This window comes from Triturus cristatus, chromosome 10 (assembly GCF_964204655.1).
Source record: "Triturus cristatus chromosome 10, aTriCri1.1, whole genome shotgun sequence".
Lineage (NCBI taxonomy): Eukaryota > Metazoa > Chordata > Amphibia > Caudata > Salamandridae > Triturus > Triturus cristatus.
The window spans coordinates 1,203,229,153-1,203,245,653 of NC_140593.1; the positions used below are offsets into that span (position 1 = coordinate 1,203,229,153).

The following is a 16,501-nucleotide window of genomic DNA, read 5'->3' on the forward strand; positions in this document are numbered from 1 at the left end:
TGAGCAATGAGGATAGTGACTTAAGGTTGTTTAATCACGCCCCCTACAGGCAGATTTAGGCCAAACGTCTCTGTCTGCTTCATGTCCCCGCATCATAGTTTCATAGAATACAGGAAAACAGCAGTAATTAGGGGCAGCACTCTGATTGGTTGAACTATAGAATACGGGCCAATGGCATTAGCTAAGGGCAGCACTCTGATTGATTGAACTATAGAATACTAGCAAACAGCAGTAGTTAAGGGCAGCATTCTGATTGGCTGAACTATAGAATACGGGCCAATGGCATTAGCTAAGGGCAACATTCTGATTGGCTGAAGTAATCTCAGTAATCCATGTACTGTACTAATATAGCATTATAGCCTGGTGTCCAGGGCAATAAGGGTTGTTAAAGGTCCTCTGGAATGTTGGCGCAGAAGCTCTCTACAAGCCATTATTCGCCCTGCTCTACTTCAGTGTCTTCAGCGGAGCGCTCAACATTCCAGTTTTGTAAAGTATATTAAGTGCCAAGCAAAATGGCCCACGGCAGTTTAAAGACAAACTATTAGAGGACGTATTCGCCTCTCTCATGGACTGATACAGAGAGGGCTTCTTCTGGGCGTCCTATAGTGTCAATCATGTTGGTTGGATATGAATTCACCATAAATAAATTAAAAGACAAAGCAGTTGGCATAACAGGAACAAGTTGGTTTAATTAAACGCTGCAGCCAGGAGACCCCGGACAGAGTGCGTCTGCTCAAAATCTCTTGATGTACAAAGTTTTACCCGGCAATTTATACAGCTCACGAGCTACAATAAAATGATCTCTACATTCCTGAAGAGCATCTTAGTCTTAAATCAATCTAATGTGTGCATCTAATAACGACACAGATGGCTCTCAATCTCGGGAGAGCTGATGTGGGCCAGTGCGCATGTCAGCTGTCCAGCATGAGCAGTGTGTGATCAGTACTTGTCCTGATTGGTTGAGCGTACCTATGTGGCATCTAACATTTTGGTATTTCTGAGGATCGCAAGCCTTTGGCCAAACATGTTTTATTGGGTCCCATTACCTCAGACTTGTTTGTGGTACAACTATCTATCTGTAAAATCGATCAGGGTTTTCCATGGGTGCGTGTTTGCCTTTAGTTTATGGGGGACCCCCACCTGTGATCTGCACACATCATGACATTCATTGACATCATGTTCACCCTTTCCAACACTCATACTGCCAACCAGAGCAACCTTCATGTGAGGCTACCATGTGCCTGTCTATGCCTCTGCAGCCCTAGGAGCCTGAGATGGTTGACTGGGCCACAGCCCTAGTCGCTTTCAAAGGTCCTGAACTCTGAAAATGCCATCTGACTCCAGATCATTAAGGACACGGTCTCCAGTGCTGAACTTTTCACCAACAAATCATTCATTTCAGATGTGTTCGTCTAGTTAGTTCAATGGAAGCAAAAACAACTACAACACCCAGAATGCATTAGGCTGTGCCACAAAGTTCAGGGTTGGAAAGTTTCCAGAATTAAAGCCCTGGAGGGAGGTGGCCAACCTATCTGACTGTCCTAGCCCCACACCATGCACAATCCTAATGTGGAACTAACACTGACCCTACTGGCCTTTCACACTCCAACCTATGGGACAACCTCACAGTTTCCCTAAAGCTGTCCCGCTCTCTCTGCACACTTGCCGGTGAGGTCACTGTAAGTGAACCTGGCTTTCAGTTGTCCTCGCCTCCCTGCCCCGGGGCCCTCAAGCGTTGGCTCGCTGCCAGACACCAGTATCCCAAGTGGGTGATACAGAACATTATTAGTCCTGTATAGGAAGCAGGCGGGCCCACATCACCCTCCTGCCGTGCGGTTCCCCTGGTCCAACCAGTTCTAATTACTGCCTCCGCACAGGCACCAAACACAAGCAGCAGCATAACAGGAAGGGCAGGAGCGTGTCTGATGGGATCCTGGTCACGTGTCATGGTCCGTGACACGTTCACTCACCATGGAAAATCCACTTGGCGATGAAATCCTCCCTACCTCTTCAGGTGTTTAATAAGGAGTTTTAACAAGCATTGGCAAAGCCAAATAGATCTCACTTTTGCAAGAGCTATTGTCTTTGGCAATGTCTTTTAGCGATGTTGTACAGCAGCATGGCTGAAAGTTAGAAAAATGAAAGCGGTAGGACGTGGCAAGTGCTGACCACGAGGGGCTGTGATCTGTTTACTTATCATGGCTTCGTTACAAAAAACTAATCAAGAATCAATGACAATAACATCTTATTAGAAAACATAAACTAACAAGAAAGTAATGAGTAGTGAACAAAATGGTCAATGCCGACTGATTTCCTACTGTCCTGAGGTTCTGGCGGGTGACAGAAGAGGATGAATGCACCGCCCGGCTTGAAATGAGCTTCGCTCTGGTTGTCCGCTTCAGCCATGGCTTTGGCCTGGGTTAGTGGATTAAAAGTCAATGCATGTGCTATTGAGTGCTAGGAGTCTGTGTGAGGTTTGGTGAAGTGCGACGCACTTTCACCGGCCCTTATTTTGCACTTGCAAATGTTGAAAGCTTGTTAAGACCATGGGGCATTGGGTTTAGGTGTGCTGTGGGGTATGGCAGTCCGCGAGTATGCGTCGAAGCATGAATTTCAGGTAGTCACTGTGGGCATGGACTCTGCCTGTTGGGTGGAGATGAGGAGAGCATAGGACCTGTTGTAAACAGATTGAAGGGGGGAGTGTTTGACAGATCTGAAGTGGGTGAACAGTGGCTCCGGTGGTGCTGTGTGTGTTTGCTGTGAGGTTGCTTGCTGGGTGTAACTGAAGTGTATGGTGGTATGTCGAGTCTCACCGGATGGGCTGCAGGCACGCGGTGGATGGGAGGTGGATACAAGGAGGCTCCAGGTTCCTTCCAAGTTGTGTGTAGGTTCGGAGATGTGAAGTGGGCGATTGAGGAAGGAAGAGAGGTTCCAAAAGGAAGGCTTTGATGCTGTGGGCATCTCGCAGATTGAATTTGCCGAGGAAGAGGTGGGCAGAGTTTCAGAGGGAGTCAGTTGGACCAGGGTTGGAGCTGTGACCATAGCCAATGGGATGGTAGATGAGGTGACCTGATGGCAAAGCATAACCTGGTGATATTCATATATTAGGAGCTTCAGAGTTTCATCTGGACAGGAGGTGCCAACACACCAGGATGATGCCAAGCAGACCTGCTGGGCAGGTAAAGACCTGCACTTAGGACAGCTCGTTACAGCTGAACACATTTGAGACAGTAGCCATATTTTTTTTCTGCTCACACATAAGACTTAATAGATGAAATGAGTTTCCAAAATATTTTAATTAAGCGGGGATCCCAGAGCACACAGTGTAACAACTCTGGGTTGGCCTTAGATGAAACCCTGTCTCTGGTGGACAAGTTGAGTGCATTTTCGATGAAATTGCTACAACATGTTTGAGTCCAACATATAATTAACATTGTTCCCAAGCCTTGACAGCAGCCTGTGAAGGGTCACTTCCAAAGCCCAGAATACACCGTGCTGATGTCCACTATCGGGACTTCGCAGAATGTAGCTAAGTATGTCTTGAAAAGCCCATATTACTGGGGTGCATGTGGCTTAGGGTTAAGGAAACACAGGCATGTGTAGGGGCTTGCAGGAACCTTCATCGCTTCTGGTACAAGCCCGTATGAAAGTGTGATGTGTGCACGTCACAAGGAACTGAGGCAGATCTACACCCGTCAGACACTACGCCCTTCAGATCGGCCCGATCCTGTGTCTTCAACCCCCCATCACGATTGGTCCCTGTGGGAGGCAACGGATGCAGGCCTCGGGCTCAGACCCAGAGCCCCCTGGCTGCTGGAATCGGAGCCTAAAATCCAGCAGCACGACCAGACGCCAACTAAAATCTCTTGCAGGGCCGGACAGGCCTTCTATAGCACCGGGCATTTCCCTGGGGGGCGGGGTTTGAAAGCCCATGGCTGTTTCTGGTGCCTCTGTCGCTTTCCCCAGCTCCCCCAGGTTGATTACAGCAGGCACAGAGAGGCTGTAAAACAGGAAGAGAGGAAGAGGGGAGGGAGGGTAGAAAGAAAGTGATCAAAGAGGGAACAAAGAGGAGAGATGGAGAATGGCTGGATAGAGATACTGTGCGAAGAGATGAAGGAAGCAGGGCAGGTTTGGGCATCCTTGGCAGGGCTGCTCGTGGTTTCGGCCCTGCTCCTTGTGAACTCACTCTATAGACGTTTATGGCCGAACTGCGCCCACAGGGGACGCGAGGCGTATAGTGCCCCACATACATGTTCTTCCATTTTCACTATGGTGCATAAATGTGGCCATGGAAGGCCCTGGGGGAGGGAGTGTGGGGGAAGAGCTTTGTGTGAGGAAGTCCCCCATTAGACCTCCTGCTGACCCCCCTCTCCCTTCCATTGCAGGTGGTGGTGATGGCCTGTCGAGAGGTGGAACTGGGGAAGGTACAACGATTCTCCTTGAAATTGTCTTCATTTTTTCTTTCCGCTTGTTTCTTCTCACTTCTCTCTTTGTGTCCCTCACATGCCTATCACAGTATTTGTCTTCCTATTTCTTCCTCACTTTACTTGCCTTTCACTTTAATTATTTCCCTTTACACTCTTTTTCTTTGGTTAGATATCCCTTTCTTGCCATTTCTTCCTTCTCTTCACATCATTTGTTCGTAAGTCCTTCACATCTGTTCTTTCATTCTCCAGAAAAAGTGTGAGCGCTACTGGCCGACTGATCAAGAACCGTCCAGCTTCGGTCCTTTCTCTGTCACCATGGTAAGTGCCTTGCAAAAAGGCCTCCTTTCGTGGCACCCTACTCCTTGAAGTGCTGTTCCCCCTTCCCAGCAAGTGTGAAACCTAATCAAGAACTATGGGAGGCAGCCATCTGGTAACATCTATGGTAGAACATTGTAGTAAAAAATATCATCTTGTATAAATATTATGTCCGTAGATGTAGACTGACACCTTACCCCCAAGAACTATGGGAGGCAGCCACCTGGTAACATCTATGGTAGAACATTGTAGTCAAAAATATAATCTTGTATAAATATTATGTCCGTAGATGTAGTCTGACACCTTACCCCCAAGAACTATGGGAGGCAGCCACCTGGTAACATCTATGGTAGAACATTGTAGTCAAAAATATAATCTTGTATAAATATTATGTCCGTAGATGTAGTCTGACACCTTACCCCCAAGAACTATGGGAGGCAGCCACCTGGTAACATCTATGGTAGAACATTGTAGTCAAAAATATAATCTTGTATAAATATTATGTCCGTAGATGTAGTCTGACACCTTACCCCCAAGAACTATGGGAGGCAGCCACCTGGTAACATCTATGGTAGAACATTGTAGTCAAAAATATAATCTTGTATAAATATTATGTCCGTAGATGTAGTCTGACACCTTACCCCCAAGAACTATGGGAGGCAGCCACCTGGTAACATCTATGGTAGAACATTGTAGTCAAAAATATAATCTTGTATAAATATTATGTCCGTAGATGTAGTCTGACACCTTACCCCCAAGAACTATGGGAGGCAGCCACCTGGTAACATCTATGGTAGAACATTGTAGTCAAAAATATCATCTTGTATAAATATTATGCCCGTAGATGTAGTCTGACACCTCCCCCTCAAGAACTATGGGAGGCAGCCACCTGGTAACATCTATGGTAGAACATTGTAGTCAAAAATATCATCTTGTAGAAATATTATGTCCGTAGATGTAGTCTGACACCTTCCCCCCAAGAACGATTGGAGGCAGCCACCTGGTAACATCTATGACAAAACACTGTAGTCAGAAATGTCCTCTGGTATAAATATTGTGTCCGTAGATAGAGTGCGACACTTTTCCCTCAAGTGCTCTGGGATTCAGTCAACTGGTCATTTCTACGGCAAAACATTGTAGTCAGAAATGTCATCTGTTATAAATATTGGGTCCGTAGATATAGTGTGACCCCTATAATTCAAGAACTAGGACAGGAAGCCACCTGGTCAGTTTACAAATATATGGTCCTGTTGGGTGTAGATTTTCTATTATTAACTCTAATTTGGTGATATTGTTATAATCCAATTTATAACACAATCAGGCGATGTTCTGACTGTGATTTACAGGTCCACACCGCCTGGCCATCTCCCGATGCAGATTCCATTCACTGCTGTGGAAACCCCATATGTCAATAAGGAGGCCGCCTTCACTGCCCAACACATTTATAATGCTGCTTACTTAGTCTTACTTATGCCTACTACCCCTCCTGGAGTATAGGCCATCAACCTGGACTCTCCAGCCATCACTGTCCTCTGTTTTTCTTTCTATCTGACTCCAAGGTGTAACCCACCGCCTGGCAGTCCGCCTCGAGGCCTTGGCGCCAGGTGTTTCTTGGCCTTCCTCTTTTTTTCCTTCGCGGGTTCCAGGTCTGGACTTGCCTGGTGGTTGATGCAAGCTTGCGGAGCCTGTGACCTCTCCAGCCCCAGCGTCTTCTCATGATTTCTTCATGAGCAGGGAGTTGGAAAGTTTGTTGTCATAGGTCGTTGTTGCTGATGGTGTTTGGCCAGCGGATTTGGAGGATTTTCCTCAGACAGGTGTTGAGGAAGGTCTGGACTTTGTTGGCGGTGGTCACTGTTGTCCTCCAAGTTCCTGTTCCCTGCAAAAGGACCGAGTTTACACTGGTGATAAAAGCCTGATCTTGGTTTGCAGCGTTGGCACCTTGGAGCTCCAGATCTTTAGCTGAATGAAGCCCTTGCTTTGCTGATTCTTGCTTTGATGTCAGCGCATGTGATGCCCTGCTTGTCTAAGAGACTTCCCAGGAAAGTGAAGGCCTCATTCCTCTTCCAGCGCATCGCCTGCAAGAGTGACTGCAGCTGTGCTGGCCGTGTTAGCCTTCAGGATCTTGTTTTTTCCCTTGTGGATGTTGAGGCCAAGTTGTGCTTATGCCGCTGCCACGTTGTCGACCTTCTCTTGCATCTGCACATGGGTCTGGGAGAGCAGGGCCAGGGCATCTGCAAAGTCCAGGTCATTGAGTTACATCCAATGTGTCCACTGGATCCCATTTGTTGTCCTTGCTGTGGATGTCTTTGTGATCCAGTCTATGGCAAGCAGGAATAGAAAAGGTGAGAGCAAACAACCCTGGCGGACTCCAGTCCTCACTTGGAAGGCTTCGGTGAGTTGTCCTCTATGGACCATCTTGCAGGTCATTCCCTCGTACAAGTTCCTGATGATTCTTTTGAGTTTATCTGGCACATGGTTGTGCTGGAGGAGTTTCCAAAGGGTCTCTCTGTCCACGCTGTCGACTGCCTTCTTATAGTCGATGAAGTTGACATAGAGGGGGGGTTCCATTGAATCGATTGCTCCATGATGATGTGCAGTGTTGCAATGTGATCTGTGCAGGATCTATATTTGCGAAAGCCAACTTGCTGGTCTCACAACTGAATGTCGACTTATTTCTTCATTCTGTTCAGGATGATTCCGTTGAACACTTCACCCGAGGCTGATAAAAGAGTTATCCCTCTGCAGTTTGCACAGTTACTCAGGTCACCTTTCATGGGGATCTTGATGAGATATCCCTCCTTCCCGTCAGATTGCACCTTTTTCTCTTCCCAGATCCTTTCAAACATGGCGTAGAGCATGTCTCCAGATGTTTCAATGTCTGTCTTCAGTGCTTCTGCAGGAATGTTGTCGGGCCCTGCTGCCTTCCCATTTTTTTGATTTTTGACGGCTTGCTGTATTTCTTCCTCGGTTGGTCTGCTGCATTCGTTTGGCAAGTCCTCGTCGGCTGGCTCTGTCTGGTGGAGACTGCATAACAAGCTGGTTCAACAGTCCTTCAAAGTACTCCACCCATCTTTGTTGTTGGCCTTCGTTACCCATGAATGTCTTCCCAACTTTGTCTTAAACCGGTCTTTCTGGCTTGCTGTGTCTGCCGCAGAATTTCTTTGTTATGTTGTATAGTTCTTTCGAGCTTCAATGGCTTGCTTCTTCCTGGGCTTCTGTGGCAAGACCATCAATGAATCTTCCCCTTTCTGCTCTTCGGCTTCTCTGTGCTTTCTTATTGGTTCCACTGTATTTGCCTTGAGGTTTCACTTTTTCTGCTCTTGTTCAGCTGGCGTTGACTGCAGCTTTCTTTTTCTTTCTCTCTTGGATTTTGTATGAAGTCTTGGTGGAGATCCATTCTTTATGCTGGTGTTTCTTGAGATCCCGTACGTCCTGGCAGGTTGATGTCACTGTTTCTTTGATCTTCTCTCACTGAATTTCTACAGGGTCTCCCTCGTCCTCTAGTTCCTGCAGGACTTAAACTTGTTACTGAGGGTGACTGAGTATTCAGTCAGTTTCTGCGCGCATCTTTAAAGCAGGTGGTGTTATATCTCTGGCGTTGGTTTGTCGATTCCATCCATGCTTTCTTCAGCTTTAGCCTGGCCATGGCAAGGTGATTGTCTGAATCCATGTCCGCTTCTCTCATCGCTCTCACATCCTGCAGGGACCTCTGAAACCTCTTGGCACTGCAGATATGGTCGATCTGTTGAATGGTCTGGCAACACCCACATTGCCCTGTGTATTCTTTTGTGTGGGAATACACTACCGCCGATCACCAGACTCTTCAGTGCTCAGAGATCTGCGAGCCTTTCACCGCTCTCATTCATGTCGCCACGGCCATGGTTGCCCATGACTTCTTCATACACAGTGTTTTCGCTTCCAATCTGGGCGTTGAGGTCCCCCTTCAGTATGGTGATGTCTCTCTCAAGGCATTTCTCCAGGATGGACTGGAGTCTGTTGTAAAACTATTCTTTTTCCTCTTCTTTGCTGTCATTTATAGGTACACAGCACTGGATAGCATTCACGAGGATCCTTTTTTTCTTTGTGTGAAAGGTAGCTGTGATGATTCTGGGATCGTAGGTTTCCCATCCAATCAGAGCTCTGTTGGCTGCTGACGTTCGCATCAGTGCTATGTGGGTCGTTCTCTTCCTCGTCCTCAGAATACAGCAGCATTTCTCCTGGAGCCAGTCTTTTTTGTCTTGACTGTGTCCATCTGTCTTGCTGACACCAAGCAGGGCGAGGTTGTAATTTTTCCTCTCTGCTGCCACTCGGGCTGTCTTGCCTGTCTCATACGTGGTCCTCGCGTTCCATGTCCCGATGGTGATGGTCTTGGTAGAAAGCAGGTGGATCAGATTTGTGGCTTCCAGGGATCTCTGGCTTTCACCACAAGCCATCATAACTGTCCATGAATGAGATTCCTCTCTCCCCAAGGCCAGGATGTCTTTTGGTTGATGTTTCTGTAGCTGGGATTGTTTTACATGGTGAGGTAGCTAGCTCCACGCATAAGCCTCCTCCTTTCGCAGCTGGGCTTAGGACCGGCCAAGGCAGAGTTAACACCTTTATAATGCTCCCCTTTTATACCCACTTTTCCTGCTGAGAATTTAATAAGTGTAGGTTGCTGTCCCATCTTAGATTTCAATGAATATTCAAATTCATTCTAGGTCGTTTACAATAAAATATGAACACCATTTCATCACAAACAATTATGCATTTACAACAAAGTCTAAATATTATAAGTGCCTTCCAGATCCTGGGCCATGGCAATTTGACAGCAAATGGCGACACCCAAAAAGAATTTACACTCTTTGGAGTGTCACCGAGAATCCATTTCCTGCTTCGTCACCCACAGAGCCGACAACAATGCCCTCTCGTAGGTTGTCCCAGTTGCTGACATTTGTGGGCGTCTGCATGGTAATGTTTGCATAGTTCTTGCCAAGCAGTACTGCTTCAGGTCACAGGCATGCAGTGACGGGTACTTTGCCCAATTTTTGTTGTATGACTTCCTTGGTTAACCAGCAACATGCCTTAGTAGGGTACTTAAAAAGTCCAGGAATTGACAACAGTGTGCTGGTTGGTGCCTTGTATACTCTGGTGTAGCCATGTCGGCGGGTGGAGTTGTGGCTTGAGGCATATGGCACCACCTGGTGGCACTGGAGAACCATTGGTTGTGAAGAGTTTCGAAGACTAATTTGAATCGTGGGTAGATAATTCATAAGGTGAAGATTCTGCAGCAAGGTTATGCATCCACCTGAAATATTATTTATGAAGGAAAGTAACGTTTTAGGTTCTGCATGCACGGCTCTTGTGCTGTGCTTGAAAATCTCTGGTAAAGAAAAATAAATCTTTAAAGAAGCTTATAGCTCACCCATTACTTACCTTTACCTAACATTGGTTGGCTCCTGGGTCACTCTTGTTTCCTTGTTTCCTTGTTTCCTATTGGTCAGCGCTTCCTCCTCGCCTCTGGCTTCCTGCTGGACATCAGTCTTCATCCCTGCCATGCTGTGCAACATCTTAAAAAAAACATTAACAAAGCCAATAGCTCGTACAGAGCTATGTGGCTTTGTTAAAGTTTTGTTAAATATGGCTTAAAGTAAACCAAAAAAGCTCTGGGACGTGGTCAAAGTGGGCCATGCCATAGCACTTTGTTTTTATTTGCCTTACGCCCTGTTGCATAGCAGCCCGCGCCGCTGTGCAACATCTTTAAAAAAACATTGACAGCGCCAATAGGTCTTGCATAGGTGAAACATAATGGCTTTGCCAGTGCTTGTTCATCTGGTTCCATTGACAGCCTCAGGCTGGGAATCTTCTCTCACTAACTACCTTACAAGCTCACCATCTCCTACCTCTTTCAGCCCGGTCTGTCGATGTTCTATTTTCTTCCATGGCATGCCCGCTAATCTTACTGGCGAGGATCGGCCTCTGTATCTATTTCCCGGGTTATAGTGGGTCGGCGTTGATCTATGAACGTGTACTGTTTCATGGATATCCTGCAGGTCACAAACGTCATCAGATCTAAGCATGAAGCCCCTTGTCGGCCCTGCTCTTAGGGTGCTGTCAAGCAGTGGAAATGTAATGCCGTTGATGCCCAGTCGGTAGTCCTGGCAATGTTCAGCGCAGAGGGCTGCAAGGGTGTGAGGATGCATTGATCCTGATTCTAAACTTCAAAACCAAAGGCCTAACTTACTGTGACACTCTGCTCAGAGTCTTTCTAAAGACTTATCAGCGGCTAGATGGAAGGGTGGACACACACAATAAAACAAGCATTGGACGGGCGGCAAATCCTTCTCACACCTAGGCCCCTCACTTTGGAATTCTCTTCCCACTGCTCTCCGTAATGAGACAAACTATATCAAGTTCCGCAAGTCGCTAAAAACCTGGCTGTTCGATAAATAGAATGCCTTCTGTCTATCACGCCTTGACCTGCTTCTGCGCCGGGAAACCCTTTGTGGGTAGCTGTCGCGCATTATAAATTTATAAACTAAACTTATCAACTAAACATTGGCAAATCCAGTAGGTCTGTCTTTTGTTAGGAGAAATGTTTGGCACATGTTGATCCAGCTCTCCTAAAGAGAAAAATCTCGTAATGAAGGAGCGCCCTGGGCTTCGACCGTATGGAAGCCGAGAGTAGCGCCCGCCCCTTTGCAGAACGCATTCTATAATGGAAGTTAAGCCGGACACTCAGAGAAGAGCTTTGTGACTCTGAATGTGAAGTTCGCATTGCACATGGTGAACTCGAAAGGCATGCACAGCATGGAGATGCTTTTGAAAAAGGCACAGTATTTTCATTGCATCGTTAAGAAAGCCAACATGTGGACACTACTTTACTTTGTGAACAAAAAAATACTTAAATTCAAGTATTCTAATGATAGCAAAGTAAAACAAGAGAATGCCACTGAGTAATTAGTGTTTGCCTTATGTGTTTATGACAATCGAGGGCATCCAAAGGAAGTGTATTTCCTAAACAAAAAGCCATCATTCAACAATAAAAATGTTGCCATGTCTGTAAACATGGGCCGGATGTATTACAGTGTCACACAACACAGCGCAGCATCCAAAGTTGTTGTGCCGAGGGACAGGGAGAGAGGAGGAATGCGCCATGTCTACAGAGATGTGGCACTCTCCTCCCCTCTACCTCGTACCGGTACCGGTACACACAACGCGCCACGCACACACCCTTGCACCATGGTGCAATGGTGTTTGCGTGAGTCTAGCATAGATTTTGTACTGGAATGGCACCCTTCAAGTACAGAATACTTTGCCTGGACAAACTGTAAAACATTTCCTACTTTGTATGTGTAAGACAAACACACCGATAAAGGGTCCTACCCCCTCTGGCTGCCATTTGGAATCCCTTCTTATTGGCGGGTGTTCACTCCAACGGGGTGTAGACCCTTTGTCTTGTTCAAAGAAGCGTAGGAGTGTCTTCCCTTTTGTTAATAAAATGTGCTCCTGTCCATATATATGCTGCTCCAATTATATTTGATTTCACTTTTCCGAGTGACAATCCAATAATCAGTGTAGTGGAAGGACCGCCAACGTGTGTTTCACCCCAGGGCCAATAGGCCTGGGGCTTTCTCAAGGCTTAAAAATTACAAATGTTAGATTCTTCACTTTCTTTTGCAATATTGACTCACAATCCAAAGTATATCTGAATTCATGGGTTAAATCCCACAAGACATTAATCGGCGTTCTGTGATGGCGCCATACGTTGTATGTGTGCTGTCCAGTGCCGCTCCCTTCCAAAGTCAGAAAAGAAAGGGGAAATCAAAGTATTTCTCCTTTTAGTTCTTGCTTCAAAGTGGCATTTTTTTTGGGTGCAATACCCTGTCTACTATTGTTAGTGGATAGTGTTTTGTGTCAAAAAGCATGGGTGGCAGCACGGGTACACCCTAGAACCACCCATATAACACCCCCTGATGCAGAGTAACGCAAATCAGCACTCTGCGCTGTTGGGCCTTCCTTCCAGGCAGCTCTCTGCGCTGCTGGGCCTTACTTCCAGGCAGCTCTCTGCGCTGCTGGGCCTTACTTCCAGGCAGCTCTCTGCGCTGCTGGGCCTTACTTCCAGGCAGCTCTCTGCGCTGCTGGGCCTTACTTCCAGGCAGCTCTCTGCGCTGCTGGGCCTTCCTTCCAGGCAGCTCTCTGCGCTGCTGGGCCTTCCTTCCAGGCAGCTCTCTGCGCTGCTGGACCTTCCTTCCAGGCAGCTCTCTGCGCTGCTGGACCTTCCTTCCAGGCAGCTCTCTGCGCTGCTGGACCTTCCTTCCAGGCAGCTCTCTGCGCTGCTGGACCTTCCTTCCAGGCAGCTCTCTGCGCTGCTGGACCTTCCTTCCAGGCAGCTCTCTGCGCTGCTGGGCCTTACTTCCAGGCAGCTCTCTGCGCTGCTGGGCCTTCCTTCCAGGCAGCTCTCTGCGCTGCTGGGCCTTACTTCCAGGCAGCTCTCTGCGCTGCTGGGCCTTACTTCCAGGCAGCTCTCTGCGCTGTTGGGCCTTACTTCCAGGCAGCTCTCTGCGCTGCTGGGCCTTAATTTCAGGCAGCTCTCTGCGCTGCTGGGCCTTAATTTCAGGCAGCTCTCTGCGCTGCTGGGCCTTACTTTCAGGCTGCTCTCTGCGCTGCTGGGCCTTACTTTCAGGCCGCTCGCTGCGCTGCTGGGCCTTACTTTCAGGCAGCTCTCTGCGCTACTGGGCCTTACTTCCAGGCAGCTCTCTGCACTGCTGGGCCTTACTTCCAGGCAGCTCTCTGCGCTGCTGGGCCTTACTTCCAGGCAGCTCTCTGCGCTGCTGGACCTTACTTCCAGGCAGCTCTCTGCGCTGCTGGGCCTTACTTCCAGGCAGCTCTCTGCGCTGCTGGGCCTTCCTTCCAGGCAGCTCTCTGCGCTGCTGGGCCTTACTTCCAGGTAGCTCTCTGCGCTGCTGGGCCTTACTTCCAGGCAGCTCTCTGCGCTGCTGGGCCTTACTTCCAGGCAGCTCTCTGCGCTGCTGGGCCTTACTTCCAGGCAGCTCTCTGCGCAGCTGGGCCTTACTTCCAGGCACCTCTCTGCGCTGCTGGGCCTTACTTCCAGGCAGTTTTCCAGCACAAAACAAGTTTTGCGCCGGAAAGTAAATCCAACAAAAAATGTTTTGCACTGGTTAGAATCACTTTTGTGACTCAAACCTTGAGCAAAAGGTTTGTATATCTGGCCTCATGAGTCTGAATTAGGCTATGTTTGCGCATAACAAGATCCCTTTTATTATTAGACTGATCTGCATATAGCTGGGTCTGAACTGGGGTGGCGAAGTGAGATAAAGAACGATGATGGATTCAACCCAGATCTAATAGTGACTGGGGTGAGTGTCTGGAAAGTTTCAGCACTCCGTCCATCATCTCTTTGTGTTTGCTTTGTTTGCCCTAAGTTGGCAGGGTATGCCCAGACGTGGGTCCCTTGCTCACTTTGCCACTGGATTCAAGTTAGCCTGGCTGATGGAGGGTGTTACCCAGACACCGATCCCAGGATGCTTGTTTCCAGTTCAAGGAAGACCTGGCTTGGCAGTTCGGGCTGGACTGTTCCCATGAGGCACAGGGTCAAGACTGATTTGCATATAGCCATGTCTGAACTGAGGTGGTGAAGTGAGCTAAAGAACGACGATGGATTCAACCCAGATCTATGACTGGGGGTGAGTGTCTTAAAAGTTTCAGCGCTCCGTCCATCATCTCCTTGTGTTTGCTCTTTTGAATTAGAAACTACAGTTATTTTACATCTGAAGTCTAACAAAAGGACCACTTGATGCTTCATCAGCACAACCTAATGAGAGGACAAATGGCACAATGGAGCCATCCACACAATGACATGGGTTTGATGGACAGCCCAGCCCAGCAATGGCAAACCAAAGAAAACACATGAGAAATTATAGTATAGCCAAGGGGTCTGACCCAAAGCGCTCTCTCTCTCTCTCTCTCTCTCTCTCTCTCTCTCTCTCTCTCTCTCTCTCTCTCTTTGTCTCTCTCTCTCTCTCTCTCTCTCTCTCTCTCTCTCTCTCTCTTTGTCTCTCTCTCTCTCTCTCTCTCTTTGTCTCTCCTCTCTCTCTCCTTCTCTCTCTTTCTCTCTCTCTTTTTTCTCACTTTTATCACTCTCTCTCTTCTCTCTTTCTCTCTCCTCTCTCTCACTCTCTCCTTCTCTCGCTCTCTCTTTCTCCCTCTCTCTCCCCTTCTTTTTTCTCTCCTCTCTCTCTCACACACACACTGTCCTTCTCTCTCTTTCTCTCTCCTCTCTTTCTCACACTCTCTCCTTCTCTATCTCTCGCTCCCTCTCTCCCCCTCTCTCTCTCCTTCTCTCTCTCTCTGTCTCTCTGCACTCTCTCACCCTCCTCTCCCTCTCTCTTTCTTTCCCTCCACGGTCTATCTCTGTTACTCTCTCCTTCACTCTCTCTCATTCTCTCTCTCCTTCTCTCTCTCACCTTTTCTCCCTCTCTCCCCTTCTATCGATCTCTCTCCCACCCTCTCTCTTTAATTCTGTATTTAGGACTTTTTTTGTAAACTTCGATGACATAAGATCACCACGTAGCTAAAGCTGTGTGTAGCCAGACTTGAAAGAACAAATATATACCCAGTGCCTGCCTCCAGCTGCTGCTTGTGACCTTGGCACCGTTCTGCCGGGCACGAGGGTACAGAGCGCGCTCCGCGTGGGGGGCCGGAGGGGTGGGCAAAGTCCAGAACAAGTTCTTGTTTTCTAATAATCACACAACGGGTGCAAATATTAGGGATGGCGAGCCACTGGAATTAAAAGTCCCGAGACCACAAGGCAGTTCCCATTTTAAAAGAACAGCATGTGTGTCGGAGGGTTTCAGCCACAAAGCGGGCACGGTGGGGGTGGGGGAAGGGGGTCCTATGAATGAACTCTGTGTACTCAAAGGTATTCTGGAGTCAAACATTAACCTGAAGCCACAGATGGCGCTACAGCTTGGAGCCCTGAGCAGGGCCAAAAAGGTGAATCGGAAGCAGCTGTGACGGCCATCTTGGGAGGCCCTCGCGCCCCGCCTCCAAACCTTGTCCTGAATTCACCAATGACCCCCGCCTCTCTTTTGTGGCATGTTGTGATGGGGAGTGTATGCTTTCTCTCAGGAGGGTATAAAACATACCCCTCAACCTGTAACGCCTCCAAGGAGGGTGACCTCTGGTATCTGTGGCAGGAGATACCCCTGGAGCAGTGGCATAGGAAAGGGGGTGCGGGCCGCCCCGGGTGTCATCACTGAGGGGGGTGACAAAATGGCAAAAATATGTGTTTTAAACACATATTTTTGCCATTTTGCCAAGCCGGCGTGACAAGAAGTTTTCTGCACCGGGTACCACCTGACCTTGCCACGCCACTGCCCTGGAGTTAATGCAGGTGAACAGTTCCTTGAAGGGGAGGGGGCTGGCAGGAGGGGTGACCCCAACAAAGTCTATGGAAACACCGAGTTCAGTGGGAGGGTGGAAATTATTCTAAGGTGGGTCACACTTTTCCAACGTCAGTGTCAGTTTTATTGTTTAGTTAATATAAACCATAACAATTTACGTACAAACAATGTTGAGTAGCAACAACCTTCCAAATACAAAAATTACTAAAACAGAGAGATATACATGTTTTACTCCCTTTTTAAAAATGTTTCTAAAACTCAAAACCCACACCATGACAAAGAAGGGAATAAAAATGTATTTTTGTATAACCTAATATGTTAAATGTAGTGGAGCAAATGAGGGAAAGCTGAGAG

The 16,501-nt window shown here is 47.8% G+C and overlaps 1 protein-coding gene across 2 annotated transcripts in view; it reads left to right on the plus strand.

The window, feature by feature from the left end:
- The window catches only part of PTPN18 (protein tyrosine phosphatase non-receptor type 18), a 328,066-nt gene that overhangs the window by 143,636 nt on the left and 167,929 nt on the right, over positions 1-16,501 (plus strand). For both annotated transcript variants that reach the window (XM_085629675.1, XM_085629674.1), the window contains exons 5-6: positions 4,386-4,424; positions 4,677-4,745. In XM_085629675.1, coding sequence (XP_085485801.1) covers positions 4,386-4,424; positions 4,677-4,745 — 108 coding nt within the window. The remainder of the gene's footprint in view (positions 1-4,385; positions 4,425-4,676; positions 4,746-16,501) is intronic.